This window comes from Panthera pardus, unplaced genomic scaffold, assembly GCF_024362965.1.
Source record: "Panthera pardus isolate Hobbes unplaced genomic scaffold, ASM2436296v1 HiC_scaffold_3, whole genome shotgun sequence".
NCBI lineage: Eukaryota > Metazoa > Chordata > Mammalia > Carnivora > Felidae > Panthera > Panthera pardus.
In genome coordinates this window covers 33,777,986-33,792,943 of record NW_026526876.1, presented here as the reverse complement: position 1 = coordinate 33,792,943, position 14,958 = coordinate 33,777,986, and the positions used below count along the sequence as shown (strand labels likewise).

The 14,958-nt window shown below is 46.4% G+C and overlaps 2 protein-coding genes across 3 annotated transcripts; both read right to left on the bottom strand.

Annotated features, from left to right (window-relative positions):
• Positions 1 to 1,452: 1,452 nt before the first annotated feature.
• LOC109258503 (keratin-associated protein 16-1) lies at positions 1,453 to 3,593 on the bottom strand. 2 transcript variants are annotated; one of them, XM_053892545.1, is made up of 2 exons: positions 3,151 to 3,593; positions 1,453 to 2,940 (listed from the first exon to the last, which is right to left on the bottom strand). In XM_053892545.1, exons 1-2 carry the CDS (start codon positions 3,553 to 3,555, stop codon positions 1,846 to 1,848), a joined length of 1,500 nt encoding a protein of 499 aa, XP_053748520.1. In that variant the 5' UTR covers positions 3,556 to 3,593; the 3' UTR covers positions 1,453 to 1,845. The 2 variants fall into 2 exon arrangements, with proteins under 2 accessions (XP_053748520.1, XP_053748519.1); XM_053892544.1 differs by having other exon boundaries at positions 1,453 to 2,894; positions 3,165 to 3,593.
• Positions 3,594 to 9,057: 5,464 nt separating this feature from the next.
• Positions 9,058 to 10,316, bottom strand: LOC109258602 (keratin-associated protein 17-1). The gene has a single exon (XM_019435514.2). It carries the CDS (start codon positions 9,802 to 9,804, stop codon positions 9,469 to 9,471), a length of 336 nt encoding a protein of 111 aa, XP_019291059.1. The 5' UTR covers positions 9,805 to 10,316; the 3' UTR covers positions 9,058 to 9,468.
• Positions 10,317 to 14,958: the final 4,642 nt, after the last annotated feature.

Sequence of the window (14,958 nt, the reverse complement as noted above, 5' to 3'; positions counted from 1 at the left end):
TTGTCACTCATATTCTTCATCTTGTAAAATAGAGAGAAAAGCATCTTATTTCACAGAACTGCTATGATTTGCATGAAACACTGGGTCTGTGCTTGGGACAGAGATTTTAAAGCCCTGGCCAACTCCTCTCTTGACTCTGGAAGGAGATGGAGATAAATCTCAATAGGCTGATGAGACAGTACCCCTGACAGCAACATGCAGGATAAGTTCCACCTTTGAGATTCTCCCTCTGCTGCTGTCTCACCCAGAAGTTCTCAAACAGGGTTGATTTTTGCCCCTCATCCCCAGGGGTGTTTGCCAATGTCTGGAGACGTTTTTGGTTGCCACACTCAGGGGATGCTACCAGCATTTAGTTGGTGGAGTCCAGAGATGCTGCTTAATATCTTACAATGTTAAAGAATGATGCCCACAAGGAAGAATTATTTAGCCCAAAATATCAATAGCACTGAAGTTCAGAAACCCTGCTCTACCCCCTCTTGTGCTTAGGTTAGCCCAAGATGCACCTTGAGGACTAGACATAGCCCCTCATTCTGTGCCCTAAGAGACTACTCCGAAGAGACTCTGTCCTTAGGATTGTAAGAGGCTGTGTATGAAGTTTACACAAGGATTGTGCCTTACAGAGACTAGGAGAATATAAATAAAGCTCTTGCACAAAAAAAAAAAAAATCCAGGTTGTCTTTCTTATTGTACATGTGACCTCCCACTTATTTTCATTCCACTGTGAACCCCAAAGTCAACTGGCTTGCTCCCCAGTTTCCCTATATCCAAGTCCATGCCCCTCCATTCATTTCTCTACACCAAGGCCAGAGGGACATTCCAAAACCAAGTGTTCTTCATGTCACTGCTCTACATATGGCCTCCCAGTGCCTTCATGTCAACCATGCACCAAACGAAAATGCCTCTGTATAGATTACAAGGCCCAATGGGTTCAGGTCACTACTGTCTACTTAACTGACCTTAGAGCTCACCATGCCCCTAAACACACCTCTGCCCAAGCCTCACTAACGAACAGTGTGCTCACAAGCCCCATTCGTGTATATGTTTCCTCTGCCTGAAAAGCTCTTCCTTTCTGATTTTGACCTGGTTCATTCTTATTTGTGCTGAAAGACCCAGCTTCAATTTCACATTCCCCAAGAATTCTTTCCTATCTCTCCCCGTACCCTGCTGAGTTCAGACTGCCCTGTGCTTGCCTCTGTCCCAGTACTTAGCACAACAGAACGCAGTAATTGTCTCTCTGCCTATCTGTCTCTCCCCATCCCCACTCCAACAGTGAGCTCCCTTAGAGCAAAGGCTGACTTCTCAGTCCTACGGCCTACCACAGTCCCCAGCCAACAGCTGTCTAATGAAGCGTGTTGGAAGGATGGATGGATGAGTGGATGAAGTTGCTGTCAAAATAAGTTAGCTGATGAGAATATGAATATTAACAACAGCACAATGAGAATAACATGCCACTTCAACTTAGCCACTTTATTGGACAGTGAAATATCTTTTTCTCATGGAAGAAGTCCCCAAGGAACATGAGCACACCCAGCAAGGGAACACAGGCATGAGGACAGAAAAAAACCTAACGCTGGGAAAGAGACTCCAGATGATGTGGCGAAGCAGCTCTTCTCAGCTTGATGGCAGCAGTGGGCAGGAGCTCAGGATGATCCCCCTCTCAGTGCCCAGGGGGCCTGCATTTGGACCATTAGGATACTGAAATTTCTGGTGAGTTTTTCGAAGTGTAAGAAGATGGTGAGTGATGGTGAAGAAAGATTCTAAGTCGTTGTGAGCTTTGGGGAGGGCAGTCGAGGTTTCTCTCCAGCTGGAGGTTTGCTTTGCAGGAATTGGTGGGCTGAGGCCAGATCAGCGGTCGGCAGGCTTGGTGGCAGTAGGCGGGGTGGCTTCAGCCTCACGGGTGGTTGGGCTGGTGGGTTTGGCCTCAGTGGGCTGGCAGGGACTGGAATCTGAGACCTCAGCCTTGCAGGTCGTTGAGTCAGTGCAATCTGGTTGGCTGGAAGTGGACTTTTTGCAATCTCGTTTACAGGAGTCAGCACAAGGCAGGCGGGAGCAGACCGGACGGTAAGACAGTGAAGTGACACAGGCTGGTCGGCGCAGGATGGAGTGGCATGGGCGGTAGCAGGCAGGGCGATAGGAGATGGATGTCACATACGGCTGCCTGTAAGTAATGTGTCCAGAGCAGATTGGGCGACAGATTGGACGACAGATTGGGCGGTAAGGAACCAAAGGAGAGCAAGTCTGTTTGCAGGAGCTGGGTATGTAGAAAGTCCTAGAGCAAGTTGGCCGGCAGATGGCAGATGCAGAAGACCCTGGGCGGCAGCAGAGAGGTTGGCAGGAGGCAGATGGGCAGGAAACGGGCTCACAGCAGACGGACCGACAGCGCTTGACTACGTAGCAAGTAGGTTGGCATGGACTAGGTGCACAGATACTTGCTGAGCAGGGGCTGGGCTCAGAGCAGATGGGTTGGCAGATGCTGGAGACACAACAAGAGGGCTCTTGGCAAGTGCTCGAGACACAAGGCGGCTCACAAGGGCTTGGGACACAGCAGACAGGGCGAAGGCACACAGGCTCACAGACCAGGGCCACACAGCGAGCTGGCTGGCAGTTGCTGGGCTCTGAGCAAGATGGCTCACAAGGACTGGAGTCACAGCAGATAGCCTGACAGCTATTAGCCACAGAGCAGACAGATGGACAGCAGCTAGGCGTGGGGCACTCCGGCTGACAGACAGGCTCACAGACCACTGGTTGGCAGGAACTAGGCACAGTGCAGACAGCTGAACAGCAGCTGGGCTCACAGATGACTGGCTGGCAGCAGCTGGGCTCACAGATGATGGACTGGCAGGGAGTGGGTACACAGAGGACCGGCTGGCAGGAATGGGCCTCACAGCACACAGGTTGGGCACAGCTGCTCACAGGACAGGAAGGCTCACAAATGGTGGCCTCACAACACACAGGTTGGGCACAGGCGGGCTCACAGATGGTGGCCTCATAGCACACAGGCTGGGCACAGCTATTCACAGAACAGGCGGGCTCACAGATGGTGGCCTCACAGCACACAGGCTGGGCACAGGCGGGCTCACAGATGGTGGCCTCACAGCAAAAAGGCTGGGCACAGCTACTCACAGGACAGGAAGGCTCACAAATGGTGGCCTCACAGCACACAGGCTGGGCACAGCTGCTCACAGGACAGGAAGGCTCACAAATGGTGGCCTCACAGCACACAGGCTGGGCACAGCTCCTCACAGGACAGGAAGGCTCACAAATGGTGGCCTCACAGCACACAGGCTGGGCACAGCTACTCACAACACAGGGGGGCTCACAGATGGTGGCCTCACAGCACACAGGCTGGGCACAGCTGCTCACAGAACAGGCGGGCTGACAGCACTGTGGACCACAGCTAGATGACCCACAGCTATCTTGGCAGGTCACCAGTTGCCATGTCTGGCTCCGGCAGGAACTGGGCAAGCAGACAGGCCCTCCACAGCTCACCTCAGTGGAGCAGAGAGAGACGCCTGGCACAGATGGGCATTTCCTAGAACAGCAGTTTCCAGACATGGTGGTGGTGCCTCTGCTCCTTGTGAGTGCTGAGAGGGGTGCTGCCTGACTGGGACAGCTCTCCCAAGCCCTCACTTTTATACCAACTCACTGGCATGTGCTGTTTGGAGACCCTGCGTCTTTTCCTCATTGCTGTTTGGGCCGGTTTTCAGAGGAACATCTTATTATGCCAAGGTTTGTTGATCTGGAAGTTGTTTATCTACCCATAAAGAAGCTGTTTGTTTATTGACTTGCTAAATTTGGAATCTTCGGCGCAACAGATCATCTTGGCATAAGCCTCGTGGCCTTCAAACCGAATGATCTGTGTTTCTGAGTGGCAGGAACAGGGGAAGAAGAGAGGAACTTATAATTTATCCATCTTCTAGTCCTCTGTACCAAGCCGTGGGGAGAGAGGGAGCCATTAGGGATGTCCACATGAATAGGACCTACTCACTCCTTCCCACATATCTCATTCTCTGGTGGGCAGACAAGCATGCAGGCAAACTCATTGCAGTGCCATGGTAAGGTCAACAATAGACATATAGGGATTAGTAGAGGAGAGCAGTGGTGAGCTCTGTGGGAGAAGGGATGTCTGGGCTGGATTTTAAATGACTATGCTTTGCAGAAATGGTCTTATTTAAAACCATCAACAATCCCCCAAGATAAGAACTTGTCTCTTCCCATTATAGGTAAAGAAAAGGAAAGGTGGTTGAAATTGGAAAGCTTAAGTCACTTGCTAAAGATCCCACTCAGCTTGCCCCCTAATCTAGGGATGCTCTCCTTCCTCCTCACCATTCTGTTTGGTCTGAAAGTTCTCAAAAGACTTTGTCAAAGCTGCATGTCATAGGCTCAGCCAACTGTGCTGCCCTCCGTCCTGTTCTATGAACGGTCCTGTCCCAGACCACTGGCTCTACTTGTCTCCAGAAAGTACTTGATCTTGCCTCCATGCTTCTCCTCCCTGTTTTCCCCCCACCCACTTATACCTCAAGCATTCAGTGGCCCTCCAGACTCTCTCTTGCTTTTGGTGATTTAATAGCTCCTAAAAGAAAGACACTTCCAAAACCCAAAGGATAAAGAGGAAAGGCCAGAGATCTTTTGCAAAGACATTGTGAACCAAAGCAAAGAATACAGATGCTTTCTCAAAGTGTGTCAATGCTACTACCTGAGACAGACATAAGATGAGAAACAAACCCTAGGTTTCTTTTTTTTTAATGTTTATTTATGTATTTTGAGAGAGAGAGAGAAAGAACAAGCAGGGGAGGGGCAGAGAGAGGGAGAGAAAAAGAATCCCAAGTAGGGCTCGATCTCATGAACCGTGAGATCATGACCTGAGCCAAAATCAAGAGTTGTATGCTTAACTGACTAAGCCACCAAGCACCCCAAGAATCCTAGGTTTCTAAACACCAAGGCCTGACATCCTTGTTCAGTAAAGGCCCAGCCCCACAACACATTTTCAACATCAATGCAAAATCCAGGCTCTCCTTTAGAAAAGCTGAACCATCATGCCATCCATTCATCATCTCTCCCTTCATTCATTAATTTATGCAATTACTCAATTTCTCTTTTATTCATCCATTCGATTCAGCCATCATCAGGCTCCGTGAGAGGGCTACAAAAAGAATGAGTTGCAATTCCTGCCTCAAGGAGTCCGAGTTTAGGAGAGAGACAGATCCATCCATAGCAATTATGGTAAAGTATACGTACAAGTGCTATGACAGATGGCTGCACTGGTCCTATGGGGGCAGCCAGGAGAAACACCCACAAGATTTTTGGGAAATTAGACAAGGCTGATCAAAAGCATTATACATTTGGGGAGCAGTAAATTGTTCCATAGCCAGGATGGAAGATTCAGGGGACAGGAAGGAACAACAATGGTACTAAAAGGGTTACTAGCACTCTACCATGAAAGCCCTTGTGGACCACAACAAGTAGTTGGATTTTATACTGACATGGGGGTATTTTAAACAAGGGAACAACTTGGCCAAGTTTGCTCTTTGGAAAGGCATCTCTGGCTATGGCAAAGGTATTGGAGAAGGAGGGCAAGTCTGGAGCCCAGGAGACCATCAGCGTTCTGGAGCAGTTACTCAAAAGTTTCCTGGTGACAACCTGAACTGGGCAGTGTCATGGGACTGGAGCAATATGAGAGGTTTTATGGAGGTAGAATCTATAGAATCCAGTGGTTGAAAGTGGAAGATTAGGAACAAGAAGTGTCATCCTTGAGATTTAGCTCTCAGGCAGTTGGAAAAGAAGACTTTGTGGACAACAGTCTTGCAGTGGGTAAGGCAGAGAAGGAGCCCCCAAGATCCTGATCTCCACCTTTCCAGTTTGTCTATGCATTTCGTCTTCCTCAGCTAAGCCAGCAATGCAATTCACATGGAGATGGCCTTCCTCCCACAAGTCCCTCATAAACTCTCTCAGGTGAGAAATTTAATGTGGCATCACCTGTTATTATGCCATATAGTCCTCCCAAAGAATCCTTCCCTGCTAAGTGGAATTAGCCGATCTTTTAACAATCTACACATTTCTACTCTGTTCTTTTTTAAAAGTTTATTTATTTTTCAGAGAGAGAAAAAGAGAGAGCATGCATGAGCGGGGAGAGGGGAGGGGCAGACAGGGGGACAGAGGATCCAAAGCTGACTCTGTGCTGAGAGCAGAGAGCCTGATGCAGGGCTTGAACTCACAAACCATGACATCATGATCTGAGCCAAGTCAGAAGCTCAACTGACTGAGCCACCCAGGTGCCCCTCTACTTTATTCTTATAGCTTTCATCTCCCTTGACGTTATATAAGTACCAAAGGGCAAGGATTTTGTGTATTCACTGATATATATCCAGCACCCAGAACAATGTTTGAAACATAGGCAGTTTACAATTAATATTTATTGATAAATGAATGAGGACCTCTGCGGGCAGCTAAGAAAGGCAGCGGTTTGTCATTAATTCAAAGAAATCACTTCCCTGCTCTCACCCATCCGGGAAGCCATATCATAAGCAATAGAAGAATCAGATGCTCTGAATCACAACTGCTCAATGCAGACCTACTGGCCTCTTGGCAATTTTGTACTGTTGGCACACTCATGCTCTGGCTGTGGTTTGGTCCTGGGAGTTAAAGAGTTAGTTCTTAGGAGGCCAATTCCAACCAGCGCAAAGAATGACCTACATAGTAAGTCTGAAACTGAGCCAGGGCAGACTCAAAGTTTGAAGTCTCTCCCAAGTAAGACACTAGTAGTATTGCTGGACTTTTAAATGAAACAAAAAAAATGAAAACACAATGAGCTAGCACTCTATAGCTGCTAGAATGGCTAAAAATAAAAAAGATGTACCATATCAAGCGTTACCAAGGACGTGCCACAACTGGAAATCTCAGACACGGCTGGTGGCAAAACAGTCACAAAACAGTTGGGTAGCTTTTTCATGAGGTTAAACATTGCCACACTATTTATCCAGCGATCCAACACCTAGGTATTTATCTAAAATAAATGAAAACATATGTCCACAAGAAAATTTATACATGAATGTTCATAGCAGCTTTATTCATAATAGCCCAAAACTGGAGACAAGCCAAATTCCCATCAGTAGATGAATATTTTTTTCATGTCCTTTATTCATGCAATGCAATACTATTTAACAAATAGGAATGAACTTTGATATCTGCAACAAGGATAAATATAAATAATGTTATTCTAAGTGGAAGAGTTCACACTGCATGATTTCATTTATATGAGATTCTAGAAGTGGCAAAAGGTTGATGGTTGCCTGAGTCTTGGGTCAGGGGTGGGGAGGATTTCCTGCAAATGAGGCACTGGGGAATTTGAGGGATGATAGAAAGTTCTATACCGTGAGTGCGGTGGTGGTTACTTGAGTATATACGATTGGCAAATGTCATCAAACTGTATACTATAATTAGGTGCACTTTATTATATATAAATTATACCTTTAAAAAGTTGGCTTATAAAAAAAATAAGGTAAAAAAAGTAAAAATAACATCCCAGTTTTATTTGTAAATATGCTTAAAAGGAGTCTGGAAACATATATGTCAGTGACAAATGCTGAAGTTGAGAATCCAGGTGGCTATTATTGCTTCTTCAGATTTTTCTGCATTTTTTCGTATTTTTAGAGATCATTGCCATGCTTAATGGCATGTATCGTAAATACAGAGAACAAACTGGGGGCTGTTGGAGGGAAGGTGGGTGGGGGATGGGTTAAATGAGTGATGGGCATTAAGGAGGGTACTTTTTGGGATGAGCACTGGGTGTTATATGTAAGAGATGAATCACTGGGTTCCACTCCTGAACCCAAGACTACATTGTATGTTAACTAACTTGAATTTAAAAAAATATTTTTTCTTGTTTGTTGAATGAAACACTGCTTTGCAGGAATAAAAATAAATATTGTTCTTCCAAGGCAAGAGCAGAATTAGCTTTATTCCACATGTAGCTTAAGATCACATTCAGCAAGAAGGGTGCCTGGGTGGCTCAGTCGGTTAAGCATTCGGTTAAGACTTCGGCTCAGGTCCATGATCTCACTGCTCGTGAGTTTGAGCCCCGCATCGGGCTCTGTGCTGACAGCTCAGAGCCTGGAGCCGGCTTCAGATTCTGTCTCCATCTCTCTGCACCTCCCCTACTTGCACTCGCGCGCGCTCTCTCTCTCTAAAATATAAAATAAAATATAAAAATTTTTAAAAAAAGATCATGTTCAGCAAAAAGTTGAATCAACTATTTTTTGAATGTTAACCTTCCGACTGGACCCACACACACCTGGCTCAGGCCCCACCTGGCAGATGTACATTCACCCCTTGCATCCCTGGGACTCAAGCAGAAGTACAGTTGGTCTCAGGACAGGAAAACCTAACCCAGAAGAGGCAGACTTTGCCGAAGCATTTTGGCTAGAAGAAAGGACTGGAGTTCCCAGAACATCCATAGGCACCATGTTCACGAAGTTTTGCCACAGGACTCTCTTCCGTTCTGAATCAAGCTTGTTTCACCAAAGCCTCTTCCCCTGACTTTGCAAGAAAGTTCTGACCAAACCTGAAGCCTTCCTGCAGAACCATTCTAGGAGAGCCATAATGCTGAAGGAAGCCATGCCCCTTGCTCAAGAGTAAACCCTGGCCAACCTCAGCAGTTACCCATTTACTGCATTTTAAAAATGCAAGTCCTGGCTGGGGCTGCCTCCCTAGAGCTAATGGACAAGTTCTCTCATGGTGAAGCCTAAGAATCTGTATTTTTAAAAGCCCCCCCCCCCCCCAAGTGAAATCTCATGCAGCACATGGAAATTTTATTTTACACCTAGGGTTCTTGTTAAAAACACGGATCAGCGGGCCACTCCCCTGTGGATTCTGACTCTGCCTGTCTGGGGGTGGGGGAGAAGGTGGGGGAGCTCCAGAATCTCCATTTTAACTAGTCCCCAGGTGATTCTGATGCAAGTGGTCCACAAACCACATTTCAAAACCCTGACTGTGGATGCCAGAGTAAATTTTCCTGGCCCGGTGCCCAAGAGGGAGCCAAGGAAGAGGCGGGAGAACTAATTTGGTTACGCCAGCAAGCTCGAATTTATTAAGAAGTTAACAAAGAAATCTTCGCACCAAAAAGCAGCAGAGAGCTGAGGAGAAGGGTCAGTCCCAAAGCCACCTTGAGTCAGAGGATGCCTTATAGAGACAAGACATGTGAGTCCATGAAAATAAAGCCATGGGGATTCACCCTGTGAGCTTCGGGATCACTTTGTATGGGAACCAGTTTCCATCTCTCACCAGCATATGGCTCTTGTGCTCGGGGCCTTGAAACACCAGGGCAGGCGCTGGAGAACAAGCCCTCGTCTACCAATAACACGGAGGCAGGAGGCTGTCTTGGATGCGGGGAAGGTCCCGGAGACGAGGGGTCCCCACGTGCAGCAGGTGCAGGCTTTGCTTGGGCCACCTCCGCGGAGAAGACAGGGGGCTTCACTTCGTCTCGCAAACGGGCGTGGGCTGGCAGCAGACGGGGCCGCAGCACCCGGACGAGCCGCAGCAGCTGGACCCGCAGCAGCTGGACCCGCAGCCCCCGCAGCCCGAGCCGCAGCCGCTGCCGCTGCCGCAGCAGTCGCTCCCGCAGCAGCCGCTCCCGCAACCTCCGCAGCCCGAGCTCCCGCAGCCCGAGCCCCCGCAGCCGCAGCAGGACCCGCAGCAGCCGCAGCAGGACCCGCAGCAGCCGCAGCAGGCGGGCTGGCAGCAGCACACTTCACAGCAGTCTTGATCTTGAGGGCAGCAGGTGAAGCAGTCCCCCGGGCAGCACCCCATGGTCCCGGCTGGTCAGGTGGCAGGTCAGGAGCGCGGCCGGAGTTCCCCACGTCTGACGGTGGCCAGCGGCCAGCAGCTTTTATAGCCCCTCACCGGAGGGTGTTGGCACAGGGGACAGGATGTTTCCTTTGTTATTATTTATGCCAGTTTCCATAAGAACGTCTCATTAGCTGCCTGTTTATTTTCCAGCCCTGAGTACCTCAACTCATAAAAAAGCCCCACTCGGGCCAACTGCTATTTGTCCAGAGGGTAAAAATGCCATCTTCGAAAAGACCTGTCATCATGGCCAAACACGGGCCAGCCGTCATTAGCCCAGGTCAGAGGGAGCCGCGGCCTCTGTCTCTGGAATGGGTCCTCCCCTTCCACGTCTCCTCGGGTGGCAAGCTGGCAGCCAACCCCGTTTCATCGTGGGTGCTCGTCCTGGAAAACCAGATGGGCAAAAGCCGGGGGCCCTGCGCCTCCTGCTGCAGGCAGAGTGGCTGCTCTACGAGGTCCGGTCCTGTGGCTCCTCCCAGGAGGAAATGGTATCCTCGTGCGGGCCCATGTGAGCAAAGCAAACATTTGTGACTGTGTGTGGTATGTGGAGTGTGCCACACATTTGTTTGGGCTTGGTCAGTGAGCATCAGTCATGATTAATAACTGCCTTGTGCAATGGAAAGAGACTCATCATAAAACTGCAAGAGGTGGGAGCCACGTTCTCCCTGGGCCTCTGGGTGAACTGAACACTCAGCCTCCTCTCTAAGTGGGCTGGAAGAGCAGTGATCAGAACCCTTTCCTTGATGGAAGGAGACGGGACGGGGGAGGGGAAGGAAGGGAAGAAGAAGGACGGAAGATCATGGAATGTCCAAAACATCTCACTAAAATGGGAATGTTGTGCACTTCTTTTAAGAGCTCCAACTTCATAGACCACCTGGCGGTAGGCGGGATTAGCATACAAAACACCCAGAATACCATGGCAGGGCATAAAATGCCTTTGGGAAGAGGCTAGAATCCACAGAGGATTCAGGTCCGCGTGTGAATTCCACGATGGGTCGAAATTCCTATCTCCGGGTTGGGTTTGGTACCTTGGAATGGTGGTGGCAACCCTGGAGACTACAGGCTCGACGTTTGGAAGGCAGCACCCAGAGAAGGGGACTGAGTGGGAGGTGGGGATGAAGGTGGCAGTGGGTGTGGAGATCTGGATCAAGAGACACAGCCCCTCCTTTTAATTTGCCTTTTCTTTTTAGGTGGGCGTGGAGGTAAGGCAGCCTCCAAGACCAGCTAGATGGACTGAGAAGGGTGGAGCCAGATAATGGGTTGCTTGGATCTGATAGGATGCTCAGTACTTCACAGGATGTGGACATTTAGAACTGGGAGGGAGACATCATGTGGTCCAGAGTTTCTAAAGGTGATTTTATGTCAGAATTGCCGAGGGCGGAGGCTTTTGAAAAATGCAGACCTCCAACCTGGACCCCAGTCCTGTTAAATCAGAGTATGTGCTCATGGGAGCTTGAGAAGCTATATATTTTAAAGCTTCCCAGATGACTCAAATTCTCAAATAGATTAGGAAACACTGACATAATTTAATGTCACCATGACCATCACCCTGAAGCACTTCTTTTCTACAGAAGCTGATACAAAGGCCCAGGAGAGGACACATTAATGATGGAGTGAGGCAGCCCAGATGTTCTGTTTCTTGGTCCAGTGTTCCTTCCAGGACTGCACATCCACAGATGGACACCTCTGGGCAAGTGTAATACAGTGAGGTCCAAGACAGACACGTCCTTTTCGTTCTTTTTTTTTTTTAATTTTTTTAATGTTTTTATTTACTTTTGAGACAGAGAGAGACAGAGCACGAGTAGGGGAGGGGCAACGAGAGAGAGGGAGACACAGAAACAGAAGCAGGCTCCAGGCTCTGAGCGGTCAGCACAGAGCCCAATGCGGGGCTCGAACTCATGGACTGTGAGATCATGACCCAAGCTGAAGTTGGACGCTCAACCGACTGAGCCACCCAGGCGCCCCTCATTCTTTTTAATAATAGGCAATGCAGTCACATGAGAAGGACACCAAAGGGCAGGCAGTGCAAAGTCTCTCCTCTTTCTGTGTCCACCAGTCAGTTCTCTCGCCTCTCACCTGCCCTCCCCTCTGCTCCCAGCCTCACTTAACCCCTCCGCACCTGAATTTCCTCATCTATAAAATGGAAATTATGATAGTTATAGTGCCAATCTCACAGGCTGTTTTGAAGATTAACTGAGTTATATAAAGCTCTTAGAGCAGTGTATTGGCTACATATTGTTTGATAAACATTAGCTATTGTATTATTTATATACAAGAAAAACAGATGGATAGATATAGATACGTTTTTGTTCTTTATACATGATAGCAGGTGTAATAGTAGCATAGTATACACTCTGGTTTTAACTCTTTTTTTTCCCTCTTAACAAGATATCTTAGAGCTCATTCTATTTCAGTACATAAAAACATTCTTCATAGTGTTCTATTGTACTGATCATTTATTTAACAAATTCTCTATTGAAAGACATTTGTTTCTAATATTTCCAATATCTGGCTATTATAAACTTTAATTTTAAATATTTTGCTATTATGTAACTGTGTACTTACACATATCTTTCTATAGCCCTCCCATAAACTCTTGGAAGAGAAATTGCCGGATCCTTGAGTTTTTTCATTTGTAATTTTGATGGCTATTGCCAAATCACCCTTCATAAAGGTTTTACAACTTACACACCCATCAGTGTGTGACAGGACCTACACAACGTGTAATCAAAGTTCATGATCTTGCCAATCTGATAGAAGAAAGATAGGATCTGGCAATTGTAGTAACTTGCTTTTCTATTATCATGAAAGAAATTAAGCAACATTTCATATGCTTACGTGCTTTGATTGATTGATAGGGCTGCTTTGTGAAACAGAAAACAAAAGCTTGGTCTGTATGATGATTTATAAATATTTTTTCCAGATTGTCATTAGCCTTTGATGCTATAGTTAAATAATAATAAAAACAATAATGTTTGCATTATGAATTTCATACCTGCTTATTGTGGAATTTCTGGAAAATACAAAAAATTAAAGCAAGAAAATAAAAATCATCCATAACCACACAACAAAGATAATCTGCTAATATTCTAGTTTCCCTTTTTAGCACTTTCTCTAAAGACTTCCATATAAATATTGATATGAATACAGGTAGCTATACAGACACATATTTATGTATAAGCATATATATATCAGGTACAAGTTTCTAAATCCATGTTCCAAGGTATGTTAAGAATACATAACTACCTTTCTCTTAGACTGCTTAAACTATTTTCAACCTTCATTCCAACTGAGGGGGAAGAAGAGTCAGTTTTGTACAAACTCAGAAATCATTCAAAATTTCTGTCTCCCCATCCTTCATCTGGAAATGGCATCTGAGTTTTGTGGGGCTTGGACAGTATTGTAGCATTAAAGAGAGTATCATAGCATTAAAGAGAGTATCGTAGCGTTAAAGAGAGTATCGTAGCGTTAAAGGATGCACCGTGGGCATCCACTGAAAAGTATATGGTTCTCTCTTATTCACGGCCACCATCCTTCTTCTGATGGCACAGCTGAGATATTTTCCTCCCTGTTCTCCCCAAATTCTACATCCTTCCACCCTCCATCCAGGAGGCCACAAGGCCCTCTCTGTCTGACCACCCACTGTCCTCCAGCACAGAAGTCTACTTTGAATTGCATACACAGAGCGTTGACTTGGCTCATTTACTCCACATTTCTATAGTAATAACCCTACCCTGGGGGCAGTGATTATAGAAACACCCCACTGATGCCCAAGTCATGAGAAAAGAGTGAAAAAAAAAAGAGTGATAGAAACTCCAGAATAAAGGTAAGACCAATGGATACTCTAGTGTTTCATGCTGACACCTGTTTTTACAAAATTGAAATCATACTGTAAAAACTGATTTGTACACTGACTTCAAGCTGTATTACAAAGCTGTAACCATCAAGACAGTATGGTACTGGCACAAAAACAGACACTCAGATCAATGGAACAGAATAGAGAACCCAGAAATGGACCCACAAACGTATGGCCAACTAATCTTTCACAAAGAAGGAAGGAATAAAGACAGTCTCTTTAGCAAGTGGTGCTGGGAAAACTGGATAGCAACATGCAGAAAAATGAACCTGGACCACTTTCTTACATCGTACACAAAAATAAACTCAAAATGGATGAAAAACCTAAATGTAAGACAAGAAGCCATCAAAATCCTCGAGGAGAAAGCAGGCAAATACCTCTTCGATCTTGGCTACGGCGACTTCTTACTCAACACATCTCTGGAGGCAAGGGAAACAAAAGCAAAAATGAACTACTGAGACCTCATCAAAATAAACAGCTTCTGCACAGCGAAGAAAACAATAGGCAAAACTAAAAAGCAACTGATGGAATGGGAGAAGATATTTGCAAACGACATATCAGATAAAGGGTTAGTATCCAAAATCTATAAAGAGCTTATCAAACTCAACACCCAAAAAACAAATAATCCAGTGAATAAATGGACAAAAGACATGAATAGACACTTCTCCAACGAAGACATTCAGATGGCCAACCGACACATGAAAAAATGCTCAACATCACTCATCATCAGGGAAATACAAATCAAAACCACCATGAGATACCACCTCACACCTGTCAGAATGGCTAACATTAACAACTCAGGCAACGACAGATGTTGACGAGGATGCAGAGAAAGAGGATCTCTTTTGCATTGTTGGTGGGAATGCAAGCTGGTGCAGCCACTCTGGAAAACAATATGGAGGTTCCTCAAAAAATTAAAAATAGAACTACCCTACGACCCCACAATTGCAATACTAGGTATTTATCCAAGGGATACGGGTGTGCTGTTTTGAAGGACATATGCAACCCAATGTTTATAGCAGCACTATCAACAATAGCCAAAGTAAGGAAAGAGCCCAAATGTCCATCAATGGATGAATGGATAAAGAAGATGTGGTGTATACACACACACACACACACACACACACACACACACACACACACAATGGAGTATTACTTGGCAAGCAAAAAGAATGAAATCTTTCCATTTGCAACTACATGGATGGAACTGGAGGGTATTATGTTAAGCGAAATTAGTCAGAGAAAGACAAATATCATGTGAC

Bases quoted from the DNA above. Each gene is read 5' to 3' on its own strand.
- LOC109258503 (XM_053892545.1), bottom strand. From the start codon at position 3,555: ATGTCTGGAAACTGCTGTTCTAGGAAATGCCCATCTGTGCCAGGCGTC. The intron at 2,941-3,150 runs GCCACCATTTGT...GTGTGTTGTGAG, and splicing joins CCCAGCCTGTGTGCTGTGAG to GCCACCATTTGTGAGCCTTC.
- LOC109258602 (XM_019435514.2), bottom strand. From the start codon at position 9,804: ATGGGGTGCTGCCCGGGGGACTGCTTCACCTGCTGCCCTCAAGATCAA.